Source organism: Leuresthes tenuis, unplaced genomic scaffold, assembly GCF_036924035.1.
Source record: "Leuresthes tenuis unplaced genomic scaffold, fLeuTen1.0.hap1 SCAF_13, whole genome shotgun sequence".
Classification (NCBI taxonomy): Eukaryota; Metazoa; Chordata; class Actinopteri; order Atheriniformes; family Atherinopsidae; genus Leuresthes; species Leuresthes tenuis.
The window spans coordinates 13,387,698-13,415,507 of NW_027325367.1; the positions used below are offsets into that span (position 1 = coordinate 13,387,698).

The 27,810-nt window shown below is 38.4% G+C and overlaps 1 protein-coding gene across 1 annotated transcript; it reads right to left on the reverse strand.

Moving 5' to 3' along the window:
* Positions 1 to 2,604: 2,604 nt before the first annotated feature.
* Positions 2,605 to 26,584, reverse strand: fndc4a (fibronectin type III domain containing 4a). Its single transcript, XM_072362106.1, has 6 exons — positions 25,875 to 26,584; positions 17,773 to 17,888; positions 16,283 to 16,487; positions 7,291 to 7,380; positions 4,736 to 4,869; positions 2,605 to 4,276 (listed from the first exon to the last, which is right to left on the reverse strand). The coding sequence occupies exons 1-6, from the start codon at positions 25,948 to 25,950 to the stop codon at positions 4,235 to 4,237; spliced, it is 663 nt and encodes a 220-aa protein (XP_072218207.1). The 5' UTR covers positions 25,951 to 26,584; the 3' UTR covers positions 2,605 to 4,234.
* Positions 26,585 to 27,810: the final 1,226 nt, after the last annotated feature.

The window sequence follows — 27,810 nt, forward strand, 5'->3', positions numbered from 1 at the left end:
ACATTTAGAATAGGTCAGCTTGCCAGCAGGGAGTATGATGATGTGTTTAAAGTTATGTTTCTAATCCTGGAATGGACTATCATCTATAAAAAAAAAAAACTGAATATGACAATCCAATCCTTTATCAAAATCCATTGACTGCAGGAGAACAAAGACTCTGGAGTAGTCGGCTTATCTATATTAAAACCTCAGCCTGCTGTCAATTGAAAAGATTCAAATGAAAGCACTTTGATAATTATTGAGAAGCAGTCATTTTATGTGCTGCATCTACAACTGCAGCACTTCTTCTCAATGTCGGTTGATTATAGGCTTTGTTTGAACAGAGTATGCAGAGTCACTGGCAAGAACATGTTTGCTTCACTGCGCTTCGACTGCCCTCTGCTCCCTTTGTTTATCTTTTTCTCTCTGCATGTCACATCAGCAGAGTCTGCAGCACTGTTTGCTTTCCCGAGCCATGATCCAAACTCCCTCAGGACGAAAACCCTAAATTTAGGTCTGCTAAGATGAGGGAAGAAAAGCAAAACAAAATAAACACAAAGAATGCTCTTCCTCTTATCTTGCTTTTATATAGTTTCACAGTATAAGACACAAAGTTGATAAACCTAAAATTGGGTTTTAACTTTGTGGGAATATGTTCTTTACCAATGTCTGATTTTTCCTCAGTGTTAATGTCTGCGGCAAACAGCTCATTTAGTATTCATAAGTGTGTAACTGATTGCTGATAGGCTATTCAACACATTTTGAAATGGCTTATTAGTGACTGATAAAATGTTTCATGGTCCCCTGATAGATTAATATTGTGCTGATAATGAATGTACTATTTGATAGTGACAAACTATTGTGACTGGCTTTTAGAGGTCACACATACAGTGTATATGCTAACGATTTAGCCACGTCAGGTGAGAGCATTGGCACAGAGTTTTAAACCCTGTTTAATATATCTTTCTTACATATGCATCTGACAGTGAACAGCACAAGGTCATAATGAATGGCTAAATATATACGGACTAAGACTGTTAGAACACACAGTAGCAGTAGATTTAAATAAACAATATCTCTGAAATACAGAACACCACAGGGGCCTCATTAAACCGAAGTCATCTGAATAGGATTTTAAGTTCTTCTGTATCCACATTTTTCAAAGGAGAGCACTGAAACTGGAATAATGGGGCAAGTTCCAACACAAAGAAAGTAGACCGATGCAAACCCTATACTGGTTGAGTTAAATGTGTTTATTTGCAGAAACCCTTTCTACTTGGATCTCTGAATCATAACTACAATTAAACCAGGGCCAAGCTATCTGCTGTGATGTACTGTGACTGAGTTAACAGGGCATCAATAAAACATATTCGTTTGTAGGACGCTGTAATCACTTTCTATTTTAAGAGTCCTTACTCTAGACACTTGTCTATAATTACATTTTTGATTCGGGACATTCCAGTTTAAAGGCTGAATAAAATGCTTCATTGAATTTGTTCTGCAAAGTGCTGAATCTGACAGTCTTGTCCTTAACTTCTGGCTCATAGTAGCTGTAGCTGAGTTAAGTAACTGCTGATAGTGACCATCTTTAACCTTTTGGGGAACTGAATAGAATAGCAAATGATGCAGTGACATCATTTGGGTTTGTGCCCAGTTGTGTGAATACACCGTTGGATGTAATATATCAGTTCAGTTCTTAAGATTTTCTATGGTGATTTTATCATGTTACATCATAGAACGACATCAGTGTGTCTGTGAAGCTGATTCAAAAGCCAGCTCCTGAAGAGTCAGTTTATCTCAGGTTAGAAAAAACCTTTCCAAACTAAGTGAACCTGAAAAAGAACAGGAGACTTTCTAAAGATAATTACTAAGCGTTTTAAAATAACAATAAACTGTCTTAGCATTTTAATCAGGTGAAGCACCACTAAGGCAGAAAGTATACTTGCTTTTTAATCTAATTCATGAGGTTCACATAGGCACCTATCTCAGATATCAGTATAGTTTATCACACACCTGCATGTGTACTATGCCTGCTACTGATAGATTCCACAAGAGGGCAGACCAGCAAAACCCGCACCTTACAGACCTTCCAGATTTGCAGTATGTAAACAGTGAATAATAATAAGGTAAAAGCGACAGCTGTGGGATTGTAGACGTCACTTGAGGCCCAAAGAATGTTGAAAATTCATTCACATATGCCCCTACGCTGACTCTATCCGTCACCTCCAAAATGCATCTTGCATATGTGCAGCAGTAATATGGAGGGATGTGCTCACCCATAATCTCAGAACAAACAGGAGACACATGAGGTGGTTATCATAAACTTGCGAGCATGTAATTCAAATTAAGTAAATTCCATGCCTGAAGTCATGAACATTAACATCTCTCTGTCATTGTTGTCAGAAGAGAGGTTGTCTAGCTTTGGAGCACTGATGCAGACCAAGTTACTCGCTAATGATGCTCTGCTGTCTTTACAGCAGTGATGGTATTTTGAATAAGTCAAAATATTGAAACATTAAAGTTTTTGGTGGGGTTTTTTTTGTATTCACAATCACATAAAACATCTCAAAGCTGAAAAACATCAAAGCATTTTCAAGCAAACACAGTTTTTCATTTTATCACAGCATTTCTCTTCAGCTGAAGAATGTCATTATCACAACACAGTCAACAGTCCTTGCACAGTAATAGAGATTGTGTTTGCAATGTGTTGTAAAAATAAGAATGTAATGTGTGCTCAAACCAATCTGAAATGTTTGAGATTTAAGTTGTTTCAGATCATGAATGTTTGCTCTTTTCTTGTCTCTTATCTGAGTGGTGGCTGGCTTGGCTCACCCACCAGGAATCCTTCCTGATTCTCCAAACTGAGAACACTCTGACTGCTGTCTATTGCTGTCAAGACACTAACGGCTTATACAGTAGGCTCTTCGCACAATCCCACTTCAAGAAATACAAAACAAAACAAACAAATAAATAGAAAATGGTGCTTTTATTTCTGGGGTTCTATTTATTTATTCTCATAAAGCATTTTGCTGAGACTTTAGCGATCTACCAATAATAATACTCTCGCTATTACCTCAAAAGAAAGGATTTGCGGCAATTCCCACCACTTCATCATTATTAAAATATTTTTTAGCCGAGCACCTGATGCATTAGAAATTTTTTTTTGTTTTTTTTTTCATGAAAGTCCTGGCTAGTTAAAAGCACACAATTCATCTTTGTCACACTTAATGAGTATTATATGTGTGGAAGTGCATTTTATGAACACTTGAAGTGGTTTAAGCCTTTCAGTGACAGAAACTTTATTAGATTAGTTTCAGTTTTGTAATGGTACATTCAAAAGAGGGTTTGTTTCACACTTAAGGAGATACAGTTTCAGGAAAAAAAACACAGTAAAGACAAATTGGAGAATAAAAGGCAACACTGTTTCCTAAAAGCAAATAAAAGAACCAAAATATATAGAGCTTCTTTGTACTGCAATTGAATTCATTTTGTTAATTTTTGGCATCTATCTTAGAATCAACATCAAATGCTATTCTACACGCAAATGACCTGCATGCATCTGGTTTTTTAGTAAATCAATGGAATGTGTTTGTTACATATGTAATACTATGTAATCCAGAAAATGGCGTTTCAATTTCAACAATATGAAAAACTCAAAGAAATGTTGTGATTGTAGTTTTTACAAATTAATTTTGGACACTTTTTTTTCTCTACCGATTAACAATCTACTTACAGCAATCAGACATTATTATACAGTTGTGACCAGGCAGTATATTAACACTATTTGCACTTGTCTATAACAGGTGAACATAGTATCTAACTGCACATGCCAATATATAAAAAATACACTGCGTATTTAAAGTCACAAAGTCAGGCCTCCCAGAGATGATATTGTGTGTTTTGTATTGCAATAATATGTCAAGCACCCGGCAAAGACATTGGTGTTGACTGCACCATTTGTTCAAATCAATTTATGTCCTCTCAACCTGCAGGAGTAAGTTTCCATAGCAACTTGCAAGGTGTGTTAAAAGAGGAGAGTGCAGATTTTTACAGGGTTGCTGGATGGAGTGTGTTGGTTGGTGTGTCCCCCTACAAAAACATGCACACGTGTCCTCTGATGGCACTTTTTCACTGATAATGCCCCACTGAAAACTCACATTTTCGCTGCTTTTCCCTGCGTAGTACCCTCATCAGTGAGAGAAGTCAAAAATGCATTAATGGTTGAAGATGAAGGAATTGAAGTTTGTCCTTCTCCTCAAACTTCAATGATGTTGATCGAGGGCACAGACGGATGAAACTGCAATGCATAAGACAAGTAAAAGCTACCACAGTGATCTTAATCTTTATTTTAGAATAAAGAAATGTGTTGATCATTCAAGAGAGTTGCATTGTTGCTGTTGTTTCATTTTTGGACACATAAATCCTGTTAGTGTTTATTTTAAAGCTGAAAAATGACGTGTACATGTGTGTTGTATTATTATAGTCAATTAGCATACTTTGTCGAAAGGTGAAGTGTAACAAATAAGCTCTGCTGTCGAGACGTGTTCTAGAAAAAGTGTCTGTGAAAAGATATATTCAGACATTCGTTTAAAGAGAAAGAGAAAGTTTCAGCACTGCATAAGGGCAAGCATACAACTACTATGGTGAGTTCAAAAGACCAACATAGTGCATAGTGACCAAAATTATTTTACAAATTATTTAACGAAGCACTAGAGCTTTCTGATTTCTGAACTGACTGTGTCATGCAGATGTTCACCTTGCTCCTCAGCAGTCCCCCGCTGTGGTGCTCCGGCGTGCTCCTTTCTGATGACGGTTTGACCTTCTCCTTATTGTTGCTGGAGTCGTTGTCCTTTATGATGTCATACTGCCGGCAAAACAGGGCAATAACAGCTGCCAGGAGGAGAGAGATGGCTACATGTGAAACCCACACACACACAATAGGTAGGAACTCAGTCAAGAGTAAGGGACTGTCGCTCATATGAGCCCCGCCCCTCTTGTGACTTATCACATTAAAATGCCATGTGGATGATGGGATTTTTCTCCCCATTGAGCGTGACATCCGCGTCTTTATCTGTTGCATTTTGTAATCTGCCAGATGCGGTTCTACCTCCAGTCTGTTTAAAACTGGAAATTCATAATGAACTTTCTGGCATCCGTGAGTTTATACGTTTCTATGAGACATTCAAAAGTAGATCTTCATCTCTGATAATGAGCTCTCCAAAGCCGAGAGAGGCTTTTATTTGATCAGCATATTATTATTCATGCTTCATGTAAGTAATCTCCAAAGATGCGGCTCCAATGATGTTGTCTAATTAGCAGAATGATGTCGATAGTCCATATTTACAGTCATTTGTTTCATGGTAAAATTACAGTAGCAATTGTGTGAGAAGGGATTTGTGTATCTTTTAAAAAAAAATCTATCTACATTATACTTATATAGAGCTGTTTAAATTGCAAAGAGGCAAAAGATACTTTTCTCAGGGGCATCATTTAAAACTTGGATAGATCCACAGCGAGATAAAATAATCTTAAATTGTCAGGATTTGTGGGAAAAAGTGGACGAAATTTCAGACAGCAAGCAGGAGCAAAGCTGATATAGAAATAAGGGAATTTTAATAATGACAGAAGGCACAGCAGGGCTGGTGACAAAAATATAAATGAAAATAACTGATGAACAGAAGTTACAAGAACACAGCTGGAGGGAATCGCAGAGGTCTACAAAATGACACAGGAAGCAAACTAACTGGGATCAATAACAGACAGAAACTGAACTAGAATACAAAGCATAACATGACAGGAACTAAGAAATCAAAATGCGCAAAATGAGTCCTTTAAAATGACTGCTTCAAGAAATGTTTTACTCGCGTAACAGTATCATTGTTCTTTTACTTGTAACAGAGTACTTTCACGGTGTAGCATTATTGTTTTTACTTAATTAAAGGATACCATACAGAACAGCTAATGAAGCTAATGAAAGCTAAAAGAAGAAGAGAATATCTTATAATCATCTTGAAATAGCACATTGAGGGGAGTAGATTATGTGAATCTGAAAATGTGGCGTCCATTGTAGACATGCCATGTGGAATTCTCTCAGTCCCACCTTCCACAGCCTCCATGTTACCTTGGTTTCTCTCATTAGTATTATTTAACATCTCACTTTGGTCCTCGTGGGTGGGAAGCTTCGCTCCTGGCAGCCTGTCAGATCTGCCACGTCTCATTGTGCTTCAACACTTCATTAATCAGCACAAAACCACAAAGGAGTAGAAACTCACAACTGGATGGAGAGCCTAGATGGCGGGAAAAGTGATCCTGGTTCGACATCACTGCCATCCAAAGGGACCAAAGAGGACAGGATCTTTAGAATGATCAAGTCTTAATGAATAGGTATTCTGCAAGTCTTGTTAAGGATGGATTTCCACTGATAAAGGGATTATTGATTTAATTATTGATCCATTACATTGCATTCATTTAGCAGAAGCTTTTATCTGAAGTGATGACAACATTTGAGGGCAATGTAGGGTTGAGCATCTTGCCAGAGGATACTTTGACATATAGACCGGGGAAGAAGAGGATTGCACCAGTACCCTTTGAACTGAGGGTCGATCACTCTGCCTCCTGAGCTACAGCTGCCAATGTATCGCTGTAGTTACTGTGTATTACTGTCAGATGTATATCCTAAGTCTTCATCATGGACATGCTATCACTGAATACATATCTTTACATTCTGCATGTCCAGTACACTTTTAATTTAGCTTATTTTATAGATGTTTAATCCCATAAAGACAGAAACCACACAGATTAGTGCTATGAATTGTCTTCATAATGTTAATAGTAATCTGAATGACAAAGAGTATGTTATAGTATGATAAGATTATTACTTTATGTTTCACTTCATGGCACTTAAAGGCCTTTAAAACAAATATACTACTTAATCTACTTTACAACAATTTGTATAGTTAACTATACAAATTGTTGTATACTAATCTGTTTGTACTATATGCTTTAACAGTCAAGCCATGACTGACATTATCATCATTAGCATCAGCTGACATTTTTCATTTTAAGTTGTTCTTAAATGTGTCAAATTATTGATGTAAGGAAACGACATGCGACATCCCTCTCTTCCAAAATGCCCAACACACATCCAACCAGTGTGAGAAACAATGTCAGAAACTGAAATACAGAAATGTCACGTGATATTTACCTGAAGTTAAAAAGCTGGTTGAGAAAAGAGATTTTCTTTCATTCTCTTTTCTTGATTTTCTTGTCTTTATGAATAATAATCTCCAAACTTTCACTGTACAAACCTACCAGCCCACATGACCAAGACCACCACAATTATGATCATCTCTCCTGTTTGTAGATGGCGAGACTTATCCAGGCCCTGGACGGTGGGGTCATCTACAGGAGAGGACAGACAGCACAGTTGTAGCAGTAAATGCGGAACACTCCGTTTGTCTTTGCACCTTCATTTGTATAGAATAGACAAAGTCTGAGATACATTGGACATTAAAATGCAAATCATGCAAACGCCTCTACTCTCTTTGTATTTCTGTGGATCTATAAACGTGATTACTGTCTATAAAGCTCATGACTATTAGCAGTATTAGAAGTCTAGAAATGTGGAAGGCGTTACCTCGTATAAGTCTTATAAAATTAATCCTCCTTTAAGTGGATTGACTACGGGCCCATTTCCACTCTCCCAACTATCGCTTTACTCACTTGGATGGAACTCTTCCAAAGCTCCACTCTTCCTAATTGCCTCTTTTAGTGAATCAACCTGTCAAGGAGCTGGTCCAAAGTGCCAGTCTGTCAGCTATCCACATATAATAGCAGTTACAGAGTGTGGTCAATTGTGATGCCACAATTCATCAGCGGTAAAGTAGCGAGGCTATGTGAGTGGAGAGAGGTAAGGTGTGGGGGTCGTCATAAAATGAGCATGTTAAGATGAGAGACGTTGTCTTAAGTATGCCAAGGAGGAATGTTTGTGATGTGTGCGCAGGCTTAGGCCAAAACTTCCAGACGATTTGGACAGCAAAAAGAAGAACTCATCATATTTTGGTGTCTGCAGCTCAAGCACCACCAATGGGTCAAAGTTCAAGTTGTGTTTATATGTGTACGTTTTGAAGCACATGACTGATTTTCACTGACTTTCCGTGGGATTCTGTTGATCAAGCCGAACCGATGACAGTTTCCGTCCCATTGGATTTTATGAAAAAGTGTAACATTTATTCACACCATAATCTTTATCCAGTCGTGACAAAAATCATCCTCAGATCAAGCCTCAGAAAAATTACCGTATGGAAAAAAACAAACAGAAAGAGAGGTCATATATCAGCAATCAAACCTGCACCATGGCCTTGGGATCCCATTTTGACTATTACAAAAAGAAAAAAAGAAAAAATGTACTATTAGAGGGTGCTGAATCCAAATCACAGCCCTTTTCAAGCTGCCCATCCAAGGTACTGTTGCACCTTTGTTTGCCATTCTGTTTGCAGACTGAATGGTCTTGGTTGATGTGCCTCTTAATCCAACATGAGCACAGCAGAACGTGGCACTCGAGACAGCAGTGATATTGTCACTCCTTAAATTTGGCAATTCCTGCATTACAGTTGAAAGCGCACACGCAGAACAGTTGCACCGCGCTTAGGCTGGGTTCACAGTGTGGTGTGTGCTTTGCTGAACTGCTGCGTCACTGCCACATGTTTGTATTCATAACAACAACCTTTCTGCTGCAGCGCAGCAGCTGCCTTCATAGTTGTTTTCAACACAAGGGTGCCGCAGATAATGACTGCAAACACAAGAGTTTTGTGTTTTCCGTGGTCTACACAAAACCACAGATGTTTTTCTTGTGTAATATAGACTTACTCACTGATATGACAATACCCTACCTCTATAGGTTGGTAGAACAAATAATAACAAGTATTTTTTTTCTGACAAAATTACACAAATTTGGTCGGAAAAGAGTTTTGCCTTCTCTGATTGCAGTTTCTATTTTTCCCTTAAACATAAACTGAATATTTGGTCATTCTGTGGAAGGTCCCAATGTCCAAATGTCAACTTGTCACGATAAGACTGGTCTTTTGGTCTTGATGGAGGTCTGTGCCTTCTTAGTGCTCTTTATGATTTATTCATAAAGACCCTTCTAGACATACACTCCTTCCCATTAATATGACAGCAGCTGGAAATGTCGGCATCACATCAGTGAGCACACTTGACACTTTTCGTTTAAAAGAGCAACGTAAACTTTACTATTTAGGTCAGACCTTGTAAGACTTGTGTTATACTTTCAGAATGACATAAGTCTGAACTGGTGCGGTCACTTGTTGCTTGTAAAAAGCATTGGCAATAAGCCAACACACCAATAGATCCAAATATCCACGTGATTTGAACTGAGACAGTGTACGAGCTTCATTTCATACTCACAGAACAGGGATTGTAGACCATCTGTTCGGTGGTGTTGGAAGTGTTTAAATTAAATTTAATTTAATTTACAAAATAGTTATCTACAAACTTACAGAAGCTATACAATACATATTTGGAAATGGACTATCATGCGTTGCGCCCTGGAGCCAGGAGCTGACAAAGAGTGCTAATGCTAGCTATTACTAAATGGCGCTAACATTAGCAACTCATTATTGTGTTTTTCTTATCTATAGAGAATGCCTGGTGAGCAAATACTACTGCTCCAATACAAGTTGACATGCTAGGGGCAATTGTAATGCAGCTTACTTTATAAATATTTGCATGTAAGCTACAACAATGTAGACACTGTAGGTCTAGAAACTGATTTTTACCAACAATTGTTAGATGAATACAATAAAAGAAATAATAAAAAAATATATATGGATGCTTCTTTTATTTAAGACTCACTATCAAGACGCTGCCCAGAAATGAGAAATTCATTTGACCACTGCATGGACTTCTGAAGGGACTCTGTTGCATCTCACACTGAAATGTTATGAGCAGATCCTTTAACTCTTGTAAGATGCCACAGTCAGTAGGTATTCACCACAGATGATCAAAAAAACACTGTTATGGAAATACTCAGTCCCAGCTGTCTAGCCTTACAATTTTATCTGGTGAAAGAAACTCTTGCACAACTCTGGAGTTGGAGTTGTCCTAATGTTTTGGATTAATCATTTATGCTGTGGATGTGTTTATGGATATGTGATGTGATAGGTTTGATAACACAGTGACAGAGCAGAATGTTCAGATGATCTCAATGACGTGTGTCCCTCTGCTGTTTCACACATCTTTCACGTTGCCACCACCGTGTGAATTTACTGTGTGATTTTTTGCAAGAGCAGAATGGGTGAAGTGTTTTGCTTCTGATACACCAAAGAATTTGTGCTGAGATGATTAGTCAACCTTCCTTCTGCTCTATGCTAATCCTATGATGTTGACTGTGGGTTTGAACTATGTCACGATACTGCGTAACAACACACTAGGGATTCCATCCCGGTGTCACGGTGATGATTCATCTCTCATTGTGTTTCCTTCAGACAAAGCCGTTGTATTGTTGTTGTTGCTGTTTTTTCTTTTTACACTGTGGAACATTTTAAACTTGTCCAATTCTTGATTTGAATGCTTGAATGTTAATGTTTTCAGTCATGCAATTATGCTTTTTAATTGTAGATATATAGAGTTTTTCCATACAGATAGGCATAGAGCAGTGTTTCAGTTAAACTAAATACTGTATATTTGACAGAGGGTAGCATACCTTTTTTTAAGGGGAAGCATTGGTGCAGCTCCTGTCTCAGAAGAGAAAGCTTAGCATCTCTTTGAAGTATCATGCATTAATTGTGTCTTTGGGGACCACCTACCTAATAAAGGTTGACTGCTTGAAAATATTTCTTTGCTCTCCTCTGTGCAGTGGATCTACAGTAAAGTGGCAGCAGGTACACCAACAACAGTTTTATTCTCTCATTTTGAATTAATTTAATGACATTAAGGCTGATGGCAGTTTTTTGTTTGTTTTAGTTATGCCATTGCTGCACATGCTAGCAAATAATGCCTGTTCATTTTTTTTTTTATCAGAGCACCCAAACAGCCTGCTACATGTATACAAGAAGGCACAGCAGGTATGTAATGACACATAAGTAGGGCAATGATGTGGGACACTGATATGATGACCTCCAAATCAGGTGCTGAGCTATCTTAAATCTTTAGCCCTAACTTTATGTCCTGCTAACAGGTCGGAATATTTATTCAGCATCATTAGTTATCTGTGAGTTCTTCAAAACATTGCACTTGCATTGTATTTGCAAATGTACAGTCCATTTATTCAAATATCGAGTGTGTAAGTAATAGCAGTGATTTGATAATATCTAGTCGTGAAATTGCAAACAGCAAGTCCTGCTTTAGAGCCAGTATTTAGCATAACTGTTCTGAGCTAACTGAAACACTTTGGTGCAATATGGCAGTTATTAGGCAGAGAACACTTCCTGTTTTCATGCAATTTCAACTCAACTGTGTCACAGTTTAGTCATCCAACCATCAGTAATTTTCCATTGATCCTGCTTCTGCCCCACTCAGCCTGTCAGTCACACACACCTCATCAGTTAACTCCACTCACCTGTGCACACAGCTGCCTCTCATCACATGCAATCAGCCCAGCATATAGTCACCAGCTCCACACTCTATCCTTTGCCAGATTGTTCTTTGCCATGCAAGTCTTTCCAGCGTTCTCCTGCCAGCTTTACCGGTACCGACCTCGCCTGTCCCTGATTCCCTGCTTCGTCTGCCTCCTGGTAATTCGACCCAGCCTTCTGTCCCTGACCAAGAACTTTGCCTCTCCTCTCCTGATTCCTGTTTGCTGGTTTCTAAACCGTTTGTCTGTCTGCCAGAGTTTCAGTAAAGCCTTGAACTTTTTACCACTGTCTTCTGACTCCTTTGTACTGCAATTGGGTCCATACACCACCCGTTACAAACTGAGAATTTGATTTGTGTTTAAAAATGTAAATGTTGGCATAAAATGGCACTGTGTGATCTCCTTTTTGTACTCCATGTATATACTTGCAGTTGACACAAGAAAAACGTGTTGTTTTGTGTAGATCACGGAAAACACAAAACTCTTGTGGGTGAAACGTAAGCCGGAGCAGCACAGCGGCCTTCATTCTTGAAAGGCAGGCAAAATTTTGGAAAAACAAACATTACTCTGTATACCACAAATCAATTTAGTTTCAATGGAAAGCACTTGGATCTCTGACATGGCTCTGGGATGTCAAAACCAGCAAGATTAAAAAGGCTTTTTAAGGGAACAATGGGCAGCACCAAGACCCTGAACAAAAAATGCTCCATTGACTCAATGTACATGATAATTTATTCATTTTATTTCATGTCTAGGCAAGAGGATGTTCTAATGAATGTTAAATCATCAGACAAATTAAAATGTTTGTATGGTATCAGAGTTTGTCTGGGAATGCCCAAATATGTATTTACTTTCAGTGAATATATACAATTATTTTTTCCCCTTTCTTTCTTTTCTTTTTTCTTGTAAATTATAGCATAGAACCATAAAGTTGATGGAGCGTCCAGTGAGTAGTAAATAATAGTAAATAGAAGTAAATATATACATCCAGCAGCATCACCTGAACTTTGAATTGGTTTCAGTTTATAGTGGTGCAGTGATTAAGAGAGTTATTTCGGTTACTGTGTTTGTCCCTGTAGTCATTCAGTCTGTATCTGGAACAGGGACAAAAATATAACAGTCCAATAATCTATCTATTGAGTATCAGTTTCAGCTGTTAAGTGTGTTATTTAGTCCAGATGATGTGTGTGACACACAGTTTCATGTGTGTAAACATGAACGATTACAATGACATAAAGCCAAACATGAAAAGAGCTGCAGTGTAATAAAGTTCACAAGAGTTACACAAAGGAGCTTGATGTAATTGAACTTAAAAACTAGGGCATGGGGAGTCAGCAGGGCTGGCGTTAGATTTATGGAAAGCTGACACTGATTGCTTCAGCCCACCAAAACAAACTCCTAAATGAAGCTCATCCACTGAGTGGGCTGTTTTTCTGACCCAGTTGGAGTCGGGGTGGTGGGGCTACAAATCCTGATTAATGATGCATAGTAAATCTTGCAAGGAGTGCGTATTGGTCACAAGACTTTTCATGCACAGCAGCCGATTGAGATATATCGATGGTTACTTAGCTTTCAAAAATTAGTTTCTTTTCAACTTAAAAGTGTGACAATGATTTCCTGTTTATTTAATATGAAGCAACAGACAAGGAGTTTACTGCTAGTGCCTGTATTAGCTTAATGGATAGTGAACAGGCTCTTTGTTGAGCAAGATTTCTTTCTTGCACTTATTTAGGACAGTCTCGCCAACTTAATGATATCCATCCTGAGTCAGCTAAAGGGAAATATTTATGATTCTTTTCCATCAGCACTTCCAATTTTTTGCAACCCCGGACAGAGAATAATATCACCAAGAAAAAAAAGACATGCCCCGCCTTTCTCTAGACCAGTGTCAAATGCTGTGCCATGACTTTAGGATTGATTAAATTAGACTTATTACATAATTATGACTGCACAAATGCAGACAGGATAAGTGCAACACTTTTCTCTGAAAAGTAGAATCTTCATTACTACTCAGGATAGAAGGTTAACCGTTTTCTCTTCATCTGGACTGAAAGAAATTGAGAGCTGCTGAACCTATTCTCTTTTGGCCTTTTCACCAGTCTATGAGTCCGCTCACTGAATTTTAAGTGTTTAAGAGCTTGTAGAGAATCGCTATGGGTGATATAAAGATGCATAAATTTCAATGAGCTCGTTGTGTTTGAAGAGTCTGTCAATAATGTATTGGTGTCTGGGATAAAAACTCGAAGAAGCACATCGAGCTACCCCTCTACACCCTCACCCAATAAGGCTGTGAGAAGAGGCTCCCAGGTACTTGCCTTTAATGTGTGTTATTTTCAACATCAGGGTGCTTTAAAAGGAATTCAGAGGCCAGAAGAGGCTTTTCAGCTCAACAGCATGGAAGATGTCTGTAATGTGTTACTTCTGTCTTTGCCTTGGCATAAAGGCCTGAGGCAAATCGTGCCGAATTTAAAGCAAAACTCTGTGTTACATAACAGTATAAAAACAGAGCAAAAGGAAGAAGCTGCAGAGGATTTTTGCGACATTAAATTGAATTTTGGCAAATTATTTAGCCTCTTGTAGGGGAGGGATTCTGAATTCATGCAGTACCAGAAAACTAAAACATTTAATTGTCTTTTAGGATTGAGATCAGGTGTTTGTGGAGCTCATGACAAGTCAAGTCCATGACAAGAAAAGAGCTCCTTGATGCTCTTTTTATTATCCTGGAAACTTTAAGATGTTTCTAAGTTTCCTATTTGATTTAACATAGCTTACCTTTAAATATGACAATTTCTGTCATTGTGTAACATTTGGGGCAATCTATTGCCAGAGTTGCACTCTGATATTCATTTATATGTTTTCAGTGGTTGACAGTAGAATCACATTTTATTTGTGATTTCATCATCGTACAAATGTTTATAAGCTAAGCCCTTCTTGCCCCTCCACCACATCGTGCTGTCATGTTGCAGTTTTATCAAAGAAACAAACCAAATATTGGTTCAAGAGCAGGCCTTTCATGTTAATCAGATATTCTTATTGCCTCTATCGTTTAGGGGTTGGAGGGAAGTGTGTGTGTGTGTGTATTGTTTGTATCACATTAGTCTTTTTCCTGGTATATTACTGACAATTGGTGCTTTTCCATATCCCGATATGATTTTGTGTGTTACAGCTCACGATATTTTGCTGTTTTATTGTAAGTAGTCACACACAAATAATACTATGCGATGCTTTTTTTGATGCTACTTCATCCAAGGTTGCATGCAAGCCGAGACAATGCGATATATTGCCATGGAAACACTGCAGAGAAACATCGTCACTTATGGACATAAACTTACTAACAAACTTCTCTGTTCTACAAAGTTGTGGGAAAGTTCAGCACACAATTTACGACCTAAATCACAAATATCTTGTGCTAGAATTGAAAACCGTGTACAGGACTAAACACTACATGAGCATATCTATTAACTGAATAATAAATAAACTCTTCTGAACTAAAAGCTTGTTGCAGACTCATTAAGTGCGGTAAGTGCTCTATATTCCTCTATACTCCTCACTTCTAAGTTTCTCAGGATAAAAGCATCTGCCAAATCAATATAATTATAATAAGCAAATACAAGGAGCCAAGTTGTGTTTCTCATCTTCGTCGCTGCAGCTTCACTGGCGCTGCGATGATAAACAACTGAACCCGCCCACAGTGAGGAAATTCTGTCTGTGATGGAAACATAGTACTGAAGAGCCATTTTGAGTCGAACTGTGCTGTACCATACAATGTGATGACAGATAACCAATTAGATGTTACCAAAGCTCTTATGGGGACGAAAGACTGGTCCAAATCATGCAGAATTAATTTCAGGGGTTCCGTTTAGTATTATAACTGAGGTTTTATTTTACATTTGGTTGGAGATAGGCACAAAGTGGCAATATTTGATAGTAGGGTCAGCCTTTGAGTTAGGCTTTCATAATGAATTAAAGTCAATGTCCTAATGAGGACAGCTGTACAAGCTTGTGCGTGTGAGTGTGTGTTTGTATGTATTGTTTAACCGGAGAGGGCAGGGGTGCTACAAGTCACTGCTATCACAAAAAATAAATATCAGCATTCAGTATTTTATTATAGCTAGTGCTTTTGCAGCTCTTATTGAGACTTCTTGGAGTATTAACTAATAATTCACTTTACTTTGCCTAAGAAAAGTGTCAGGTTTAATGTATGCATTCCTCCAACTGGAGTAAGATCTGGAATCATAGCAGGCAACTTTAGAATAGTCAATAATGTCTTCTCTATTGCACTTTAGGATGTTGAAGGAGGCATCACATGCAACTAAGACAGAATAAGATAGAATAAGATAGAATAAGATAGAATTCCCTGTCCCAACACACCTTATGCAGAGTTTCCAACCTTATGTGTAGAGTCCCAAGGACCTTTAACTGGCTGATAATGTTTTTAATGCAGGTCACATGAGAAAAAATGCATAGTTTAGTTGCTAATGATGTTTAAAGTAATCAAAGTAATATCAGTCTGTGCCAGGACCAACATTCTTCCATCAGAATATTACATTTTAGGAGGAGTATCAGTGTTATTCACTTCACCTTCAAGTGGTATAAGTGTTGCTACAGATTAGTATGCAACTGTACAGTAAACAGTATTAAATGCAAATCCCTGCCAGGTAAACATGATTTTTGTCAGTGAACTTTTTATTGACTTCTAGAGCAGCATACCTTGGTTGGAGCTGTTGGAAGGGAAGCGGTCGGTCTTCTTGAGGGTGCGAAAATGGACTTTCTTGCTGGCTTGGCTTTCCCCATAGAGCCCAATAGACTGGACCTGGATGATGTAGTCTGTCTCTTCCTCCAGATCCCAAAGAACACAAGAGCGGCTGGTGGTGTTGACCTCACGAATGAATCGCTGCATGTGTCCGTCCTGCCGCTGGGTATTGGAAAAATGATAGAGAGCAACGGAACAGATTGAAGTATTGAGCACTTCTTGCAGGGATCAATACGGAGGGCAATGAGGTGATCAGGGTGACCACACAGAAATACCACCAATGCAAAAAATGGGTCCCTAGAAAAGACACTGTCTTCTTTAGGAAGTGTCTTTGTTTCGCTTCATTAATTTTGACAGGGCAATGTTGAAATCAATAGTGTATCACTCTCCAGTGTCGTAAAATGGCTGGAAACGGGCACCTGCACAGAGCACATGCCAATGCGAGAGAGAGGTGACCAGCTGGAAAAATATCCAAAGCCCTGCAGAATAACATGCTGGGGACTTTATTATAATAACAGCTGGTATTTTGTTTTCACCATATGGGGTCCTGACAAGGAATTGAAAAGTTGCAAAGTCAATTATTTGATTAACTTAGATTGCAAGTACTTTGAGAGACAAACTATAAAAATCTTAGACTTTGTTTTTGTCCTTCACAGGGTTGTATAGGAGCAATGAAGACCCAAAGATGTGCGAACTCTCCCTCCCGTTGCTGTCAGAGCTCTGTTCTTACTGCACTCTCAAGTCCATCTGCACTTAGAGTGGCTTTGGGCCAGATGTCTTGTTATGTGTTTTTTATGACTTCACTTGACTAAGAGGTCTGACAAAAAAAGCATTTTCATGTCTGTAAACAATGAATAATGTAATGATAAACTCTTATATAAACTCAAGGCAGTTATAAGAGGTGTTCAGGTCCCGTTGCTTGACAGTTACATGATAAAGAACCATGAGGAAAGAGTGTGTTCTTGCACCCTGAATGAAAGGCAAAGTTAAATGGCTGCATAATGTTTTGTTGCATAGTGCATGAAATTGATTGCAGTGCAGCGACATTTTGCATTTGGTTATTCAGTGCTGGCATCATTGCTTTTCCTATTTTAAGCCTTTTCAAATCTTTTCATCCTAAAAATGCAGTTTGGCAGGCTGACAAACTTTTGAACATTCATGCTGCGTACTTGTTTTCTCTTAACTAATCAGCCATGGCAAGTTTCATCCTGACTCCAGGCTTCAACGAGCCTTCCTCCATGTTAAGCAAAACCACAACATTTCATCAAATCAGGTAAAATGGTCCACTGTCCATGAAAAAACAATGACATGAGAGAAAATTCCTCAGTTCCAAACTCCAAATGGCCCAAGTACAAAAAAATAATACAGAACTCGCTTAGTGAATTTGAGAATGTTCTTTTACTCTTTGCAAGGCTCTCCTGGTTTACACATGAGGTTAAGGATTTACCTGTTGTGAGATGGAAAAGCCAATTATTATGTCTCCCTCTGGAACCTCCCAGGATACAGTTGCCGAGTCTGCTCGCAGGTGCATGACAGACACATTGACAGGAGCTGCTGGCCTGTCTGGTGAATAGTAAACAGCAAGAAATATGTCTGGTAAAATAAGCAGTTGAACCAGCATCAGAAATATTTGAGAAATGTTTGTAAAGTCTTATAAAACATAGCAGTGGGTTAGATCCCTATGAGTTAAAAAAAGTGAAGTATTTCATCTCTGCCATTTCATGGAGGAAATTGTAAGAGGCAGTGCTGTGTTGTGAGCATTTACAGAGCGTTTGTGTGGTCAACTTGTGTGTTGACTCTCTTGGCCAGCGTGCAGTGGAGATATCACAATATTTATCATGTATATTTTTGACTGGAGGCAGCTGAAATCATCGCATTTATAAAATCTTGTATTCTGTAGATCAACAGATTTAATATATAGTCTGATAAACTCAACCACTTACTGGCTGGTATAATGGACATGTGTTCTTTCATTTTACTGTAAACATGAATAATTTAAAGTCACAGACTTGCATTACCATTGAACCTAACCCTCCAAACAAATATCCCTCTGTGACAACCCAACAGACCTGTTTTGTTTTTTTCATGTTCATCTCTTTCAGACAGTGTGACGCTTCTTCACCCTTTTGTCTCTTTGCAACCACCTATCATGGCTTTGTTGCAAGCAAGCATGCTTGTTGCAAAATGGCAACAAAAGCCTGGGAAGCAAAAGGAAAGAGGAGCGGGGGTGAGGGGGGGGCTGTAATAGAGGACTCTGTGTAGCAACACAGCCTCCAAGCAATCACCTGGGTCAGATGCTTTGGCAAGATGGGATTTGCTGAAACCTTCAGACCTTCCTCAGGGCTTTTGTCGTTACTATATATCTAATGAACTTTGTGTTCTATTTGTGTCACAGAAAGCAGCTGATGTTATGTGGAAAGGTTCAAGTGAGCAAACATGCTACACATGGTATCTTGCAAGGTGTCTTCAGTGAAGACTTAAGATACAGCAACTGCACACTGAATTAACTTGTGCAGATATGGATTTCCTTTCGAGTTACAGTTGCTCTTAAATTATTCATCATAGAATTTTTTGTCACATCCTTCTCTGGCAGTTTATATAAGTATTAATTGGCAGTTGTGTGGTTAGTTAGTACTGTGCTTTTAACATTCAAAAACTTTGCTGCTTGCATTAAAAATCCAAAAGCATCACGACCAAAAGCATTTGCTGTGCAGAATATTTCACCCAAAAATGTTTGCTTGTGAAAGAAAGATGAAAGGCAAAATGGTGATTATAGAGGGCAATTTCAAATAATTTGTTCTCTCCTCACTCAGTCTGCCATGTAGCTTTTCTCTTATCCTCACACATCTCCACTTTTATCTCTCTCTACTCTGTCTTTTGTTTCTTGCACTTCTGTCAATTTTATCTTGGAGACAATCAGTGATGGCCTGTGTGTTTAGCTCGAAAGGTGATGCTGACACAGTTTTTTAGACCTTCAAGTCAGACAAGGCAATCGGTATTCCTGTCCGATATGAAGCACAGGGGGTTGGGGTCAATCAGGCATGACGCATGGTTTGCCCGGCTCATGACACACCCAGAGATTGGTTTGTAGAGGGAAGTGAATGAGCTGAAAATAAGGCCTGGCTAATTCTTTGGGAAGCTGAGAAGAAATTAATGCTCTATGGAGATAGTGGGGAGAAAGTGGCGTGGGCTGGTAGTAAAACTTTTATTAAGAGGTTAAGAGGTTGTGTCTGTCAGATTTTGTCCATGGGGCTGCTGTGTGAACACAGCTGATTTAAGTCAAATTTACATGAAGTGTGTAAGTTGTCTTTGAACTCTGTTGGGAAAGACTTGTTTTGTATTCTGTATGCTTATAAACTTTGACCGCTGCCATAGCTATCAAATCAGTATTTGAAACTATTACTATAGGTATATAGTTATTATATACCTATGACCACGAGAATCCTAAGAAATACATTAAATAAAACAGCTCATTTCATCACTGTATCGATGTTACTCTCAGACAGGGACATTCTTGCATGACAACTCTTGTTTAAAGTCACCTCCACTGATGATGGTACAGTAACATGAGTGATAAGATAACCAGTTAAAAAGCTTAAGCATATAGTCGCAATCACACATCTACAATAAGTTTGTCTAATCACCTGAAATACGTAAATCACATCTGAGATCTGACATCATACGTGCAAGCGAACAAGATGTCACATTCGGTTCGAGAGAGCCCAATTGAATTTCTACTTAATTAACCAGCATTGAATATCTATGAGTGACAAATGTATGTTAACTTCTACAAACCACAGTTAAAATTAGAGTGAGGTGCTTTCAGTCAGTGGGATGACATTTAAACACTAAGGATCTGTCAAGTCACGTCAAATGTTGGAGTGCATAAAGGCATGAACAGAAGAGTTCTTAAGAACCTCAGAAAAAGACTTCCTAATCTGCATTCAGCTGGAGAAGATTACAAAATTATCTTAAAGCATTTGAACTCCACCTGTCCACAGTCAGACAGAACTACCTTTCCCACGAGTTATCGGCCTGCAAAGATCATTCCAAGACAACAGTGTGTACCAGTCACGTGATGTCAGGATAACTTCAAAGCAGCGAAAGGCCTCTCCCTCTGTCACTGATACTGATAATCATCATTAAAACAAAGAAGAACATGGAGTGCGCAATTTCGAAAAAGGAGCTGCTGCATTATTGTTATTATTTGTGGACAAGTAAGACCAAAATAGGGCTTTGGAGAAAACTGAATTCTGCATCCAAGCATAAAAAAAAACTTATCCTATCTGTAAAAATAGTGGTAGCAACATCCTGGTTTGGGCCCAATTTTCTGCATCTGGTTCAAGGTAACTTCAACGTTTGATAGAACAATTATATCTTAACAATAGAAGTGAATTTAAATGGAAAATATCAGAACTGAGTATAGGTTCAAAGTTTAGCAACACAACATGCAGGTACAGAAAAGGCCCTAACAACAAGTAGTTGGAAACAAATAACTAGAACTTGTGATACTATTTGTAAGACTATTTTCCTCAATGGATCATTACTACCATTTTAAGTTTCATTTGGTTTTCTTTGTCTACTTTCATCATTTGTATGAAAACCAAAGTTCAGTGAACAACAATCTCCCATAAGAGTTTTTGTAGATTTTGTAGCCATATGATTACCATGACACATATTGCCAACATAACGAGCAATCTAATTTGTTTAATACCTGCCCTTCTGTCTCTGTGGAGAACAAGCAAACAGCATCAAGTCTTAATTGCCATCTGCTCTTGTTCAACATTAAGTCCTCCTCAGAAACAGGTGTAACATTTATCTTAGAATGGACACATTCATTTCTCTTGAAGCTCGTTGTCCTTTAGGTAATGAGGGTTGCAGGCAGCCAAGCTTGGGCACAAACCCAGCCACTATTCAGGATGCATTGCCTGCGGACCATTTACAGGTGATGGAGGAAGTGACAGCTCAGTTGAAACCAGCCGTGAATCACTCCTAATGTGTAAGTGCTCTCTTCCTATATGATGCTGTTTCCATTACAGGCAGTTGAGCAAGACAACTATATGTTCAACTTGAAGCGCCAAGGTAATGCAACTATAACAGAAAGAAACAGGTGACATTTTTCCATCTAAACACTGTTTTGTTGGCCGTTAATTAACTATTTTAGGGGCATATGATAGGTGAAAAATTATAGCATGTTTTTAATTTTTTTCTTATCAGCTATGATAATCATCATGATGAATACTCTGTCACTATGTCACTGACTAAGCCCCACTCCGCAGAATCTGTAATGTATGATCTGAAATTAAACAGCAATAGGTCAAAGAAGGAGAGGTGTGTGTCAGTGCAAATAAATGGTAAGACCCTCTTGGGATGTGGGAGCACTGCCAGGATGAATCACAGCAGAATAGCCAAAGCCCAGTACATTAGCCAGAGTGCACACAGACAAACTGAAAGTGCTGCAGGATCTCTGAATGGCTGTGAAGCCCCGTGGAAATAAGGCTGGGTTAAATTTATCAGAGCCAGATATAAGGCTGAAGCATCTTATATCGTGACCTCTGTATTTTCTTGCAAAGCACAGTTGCCTGTTAGTTTATTGTCTGTGTTTGCATCCACACCAAGAGTGACTGATGATATTTTTGTGGTCTAACAACAAAAGTTTTAAACAAAAATTTAAAAAATGAGACATTGCGTAGAAAATTGGAGATAAGATTACACATTACATTAACTAGAAGCACAATATGACAGGTGACATGCTAGCTCCATTTAAAAATTCCTTAGAGCCATCTCTGTGTTTAATTTGCTGTTTGTATTATTGCTGTTTGTACTACTTTCTGTGGGTTACTGAATATAGCAGTTGTACCCAGGGGGAAAACAAAAAAAGTTATCTCCTGTGGATCTATAACCTCCGGTTACAGATTGATATTGATATTATTGCCGCTAAACACGTTGAAGCTCTGTGTTTTTTTAAAGGAGAGTGATGGCTGAGTCAGTGACATAATATAATAGTCACATTGTTACAACAATTACAATGCTGTTCTCAAAAGATTCAAACTGTCAAATGTAAATAAAAGCCGAACACAATGATCTGCAAATTACATTGATATATTGTTTCAATTCAAAATAGTACAAAGACAGCATTTCAAATGTGGAAACTAGCATTCAAAAACAGATTTTGAACTTGCTAAAAGAAATTAGTTTTTAAAAAGTTGAGGTATGTATGCCACACTGTTGCATCTCCTCTTCCTTTAAAAACTTCTGCAACTTGTCTAATGCATACAGAGCTTCCTACATATACCTCAAATCCTTTAATGATATCATGGAAAATTAAATCCCAAATTAAATGTTACTCCTAAACTTTAAGCGATTTGATATACTGAATGTATTATTTTCAATTCAGTTTAAGAGAGAAATGATTTTCAAATGAATGCTGTTTCATCACTGTGTAAATTCTGAGGTAAAGGCAGAAACTTATACTGCTGCAAAACACCAAATCAAGTCTGACATGAATCATTATTCAGCAGCAATCTATCACCAAGGTGATTGGTCAGTTCAATAACTACATAATAAAACTCTCAGTTACATAATACACTTCACTTGAAATACGTTTAAAAAGGCAACAGTGATGTAACAGGAAATGGTCCCAATGTCTCTGCATCATTAATCAGATTGCAATTGCTTCTAAACTAGTGAGTTTAAAGGGCTACATTAAATGTAAACCCTGTTAAATCCTGTTTTATAATGTCTTATTGCCTTTCACTGATATGTCAGATAAAAGCAGAAACTCAGAAGGTGGCTAAGATTTTGATGTGCTGCCCAAGCAGTCTTCAAACAACTTCATCTGGATGTGTTTCAGATCAATTGTAGCAAGTCGAAATGGTCTTCCCTGCACAGTAGAACGTTGTATCACAGTTGCAAATCACCTGGTAGTTCAGCTTTTAAGCAATATCACGCTGGTTTTATCTCAGCAGTACCACCTGCCCCTATATTACCTTTTGATATAATTGTATTTATATCCACTCCATTCTATGACTTTGCTTTTCTTTCACATATGGTACTATGGGACTTAATGTAAGTTTTGATTTCAGCATTATCCCATGTGGAACAATACAATATACTCTATTGTTCCCTCGAGGAGATTTGGTTTGGATTCAAGTGCTGTCACAACAGCTGCCTTCACTAAAATATCAATAAAACCAACAATAGCAACAGACAATAAGTCAACCAGACAGCAGCGTATGATGCACAATTCCCCTATTGAGAAAAAAGCTAATTGTTATTATAAAGTTGTTTTGTAGATAGATACAATTGGAAAGTTGTTTCTGACCACATAGGGTGAAGTCCTGTGCTTTTTCTTGTGCATTTCAAAGCCATTATCCATGAGGGGTATTCACTGTCCATTTGTTTATGTGGACCCAGTCACACTTTTCACATATCCAGAGACTGTTAAACTGCAGTGAGTCCAGTGCCAGTCTAAGGTTAATCTATTCTCTGGCTACACTGTGGCTGTCTCATGCCAACAACTTCATCATCCTAAACTGTAATGTCTAGCAAGCAGTGACGTGGAGAAGCAGATTTATGAGTAAGCTTATCACAATAAGGTTTTGTAGCCTTACTGTAACCACCTACAGAGGGTGTTTACAGGTTACAAAGGCATCTAACAAAGACAGCAAGAAACGAAAGTCACTGAGCTATGCTAAAACTCTGCTGTAAGATTAAAAATCCCTGTCTTTAAGCCTATAGTGTGTCCTGTGAGGGTATGTTTAAAATATAACCCATGTGACAACACATAAAATTATGACACCATCAGCAAATATTGGCTATCATTCTGATGGATTCATCTCTCATACAGATCTGCTATTCGTCAAGAACGTGTCACCAGCTTGATGAACAGCAGATTGCCAATTTGATTTGAGCCTGGTCAGCCAATAAATCTTAATTCACATTTGTTATCTTGTCTAGAGCTCTGGTTAAGCCTCGCGTGGAATTCATTTTCCGGTGTGTTTGTTTTCAGATTGTGTCTGAGTATGCGTATATACATGTGCCAAATATGTAAGTATTACTTGTCAACTTGTGCACAGTAATCTCAATTCCCAACTGGTAATTAAAAACCTGAAGAAATGTCATGTCCACATGTTTGTTTTTTACAATTATGCCATTTTCACTAATGCGAATTTAAATACTTGTGCCTTGTGGATTACTTTGTGATTACTTAATGAATGATGTGAAAAAGAAGGCTTTATGGATGAATGAAAACCTCAAATAAAATTTCAGTGGCTGAGAATAAAAAAAGAAAAGCAAAAAAAGTATTTTATATCTGATTTATCTTCATTACATAATTCTAATAGCACTTTAAAAGCGTTTATACAAATTCCACTGACAGCCCTAACTAAAATACTCCCTGTTCTTTTTCTGTAAGGTTAAAATTTAAATCACATACCTTTCCATTAACCAAAGAGCAACAGAGGTAATTTAGACCGCCTTCTGAATAGCTTGCCATTGTGAATCCCATAGTCTCCGGTCAGTAAATAACATTTATTTTCATTTAATCTTATTTCAACAGCTACATTTATTTGTATGGGTGTCATGTACATTATTTAAATAGAAGTTCAGTTTTTCCCATACCAAACAGATCAGAGATTCCTCTTAGAATATCTGCGTATTTGTCTTAGACAGGCAGTGTGCACACCCACAGAAAGAGTGAAGTGCCAGTCTGATTCTCTCAAGGCGCTATCACATATAGGTCTTAGTTCCTTTGAAAAGCGAAGGAGGATGTGATAGAGGCAGACAGACAGATAAAAAGACAGAGGGACAGGACATTTCTGTGTCTAATGGGACACTGCAGTGACAATAATGCAAAAGAGACTATTTTTAATCTATATATATTTAAGATGACAAATTATTTAGGATGGGGATCTCTCTGTTGCTGGATCTCATTAATGGCAGCGTTGCCTCTGCAGCTAGTGTTTCTCTGGCACAGTAATTCAGAAAAGTGGATGGTCTTGTGTAGTCTGGCCTTAAGTAAAAGATTTAAGGTTTCAAATTGTGCACTTTTAGTCAGACTAGAGAGAGGGAAATTTCTTTTGCAGTTAGAACACACAATGGGAAAAATACTTGTTGTTATTTTGTGATTTTTTTTTCAACTTCATGCATAAGTAGTGCACACTGCTGGGTCTGTTTTTATATATTTATATAACAATATTGTTGTTCATTTAACATGTTTGAATGGATTGCATGTCTTGGTTTTATACAATCAGTAAAATGGCTTGAGGGCTAATTCACACACAAACTGACTTTCAATCTGCTCTATATCTGGGTAAACAGGTGTTTCTTGAGTTCGATGTTATCATAGTACATAGAGAAACCTAAGCATGAAAATATTAAAAGTACTTCATATGTAAGTCTTATTTGATGTGTATGAGAAGGCGTTGACATTAATTACATCATCAAGTGCAAAAAAACCTTCACTTTGAATGATGTGATGAGGTGCATTTTACAAGGCTATGAAAGGTACAGTAACCAGACTCCTTTGTTATAGAGGCTCATACTTACTTGCTCCCACCAAGAACACGTCGCTGCCAAAAAGCAACAGGACCACGGAGTTCACCAAAACAAGCAGGCGAGCCATGCCTTGGAGGATGTGATTGCTCTTCTTAGATTACGAAAAGGCAGTTCTTCTATTCTTGCAGGGTAATTAAATATCAGCAGTTCATCTTGTTTTTATATCGCGCTGGACTTCCTCTGTGGATGATTGAATGAACGATTACTGGCCGAATCTGGCTCTGGCTGGTCAGTAAGCAGATAACCTGTGAATATACGTGACAGAGGATGTGTTCGGAAACATTTTGTTGCGCCGCCGGGGGTATTCACTCGGCGTTTAATTCCACGACTCCTTCATCCATAATCTCATGCAAACTGAGGCAGTCTGATGTATGACTAAATCTGGCGGCTGAAACTGTGGACCACCGTCATCCTGGGGACCGTCGAGCATCGGCGAGCTCAGGTACGAACAGGTCGTGGAAAAGATGGTGCTCGCGGGGTCCCCGCTAAGATTCTAAGGGGACGCCGAGGGGCCATTCAGCACCATGGTCAGCGCATAAGTTTTCAGACTGCCTTCTCGCTCCGTGGCCCGATGTTTTTACGGCTGAACTTGTTCATTCACGCACTTGGGGATGGTCGTCCTGCGGTCCGGTAAACCCCCAACGAGCCAGTGAGAGCCCCCTCTAAGATCCCAACTCAAGTGCCAGCGCAGCATACATTGATTCAACCTCCACGTGTCACCAGAGGAGAGACCAAGGATACGCCCACCTGAGCTGCAGCTACCACTCACACTGCAGCGTGCCCCTCCAGCCGCTTTAATGTTTCAGTGGCAATATCAGGCTGATATTTACAGCTATAGGTCGAGGGATGTGACATGCTGTTTGGCTTGTGACAGAGGCAGCACGGGTTAAATTTAAGTCGATAAGGACAGGAATAAGCATAGAGAGTTTTATTCTGCAATCCCCATGTGCTCTCTGTACAAGCAACACCGGTCGATGCGCCTCTCACCCATCATACACTGAGCAGGGCTCTAAGACACACCATGTAATCAGGAAGATGAATCGCGCTGATAAACTGAGTGCATTGTCTCGTGGGACAAACGTTCAAGGCAGATTGCTTGTCTAAATACAATCTGCCTGTAGAAAGATGAAGTCATTAAATGTTTGGTGAAGATCTATTATTTGTCAAATAAAAAGCAAAAGCTGCACTTTGTTACCTTTTCACAGCTTCATCACATTCTCATAATTGTATTACTCTTTCAGCTGAATGACCATTAGAACTGTTTATTGGTCAAGGAAATGATTACTTCCTTCTCTTTTAGGTTTTCGCGTGACTCCTGTGTTTTTACTGGTCTTTATGAGCCACAGCAGACGCATTTGGGAAAAAAAGAAAAAAAAAAACAGACCAGGAAAATAAAGTAGACTTTTAAACAAGATGTTAGTGATAGTGGCGTTACCATGACAGCAGTCTACTTGTAGCTGACATTTCTGTGGCATTTGTCTCTAAGAGAGATTTTCCGTGATAAGAGCACTGCAATGTGAGCTCATTGTAGCCAGTAGTCACTGCATTCACTTTATATATATATTTTTTGTCTCAATAGTGTTCTAGACTACAAGTCACTTTTTCTTTGTTGAGCTTAACTCCAAACCAAAGTTGGCTGTATTTTCTTTCTTTCTTTCTTTTTTTTAATTTTACAATTAAGCAGCTTTCAATTTCCACATATGTTTGTTCTCATGTCAAAATAACCTCTGATTCCAGTAAAGACTAATCAGGATGTTGTATCAGCCGGAGATTAAAAATTAAGTTAAAAAAACACAAGTCTTCACGGGATTCGTGAGGGATGTGCTTTATTTTGTTCACGGTTAGGTGTCGTCATCTCACCCACAGCTTTCCTGCACAGATGGTAGTCTGGATATTTATAGAGACAAAGATCAAAGATCAAAAGAAA

Excerpts from the sequence above, each read along its gene's own strand:
- fndc4a (XM_072362106.1), bottom strand. The coding sequence starts at position 25,950 with ATGGCTCGCCTGCTTGTTTTGGTGAACTCCGTGGTCCTGTTGCTTTTT. Across the intron at positions 16,488-17,772 it reads GCTTTTCCATCTCACAACAG|CGGCAGGACGGACACATGCA; the intron begins GTAAATCCTTAA and ends TCCAATACCCAG. Across the intron at positions 4,870-7,290 it reads GGTCTTGGTCATGTGGGCTG|CTGTTATTGCCCTGTTTTGC; the intron begins GTAGGTTTGTAC and ends TCCTCCTGGCAG.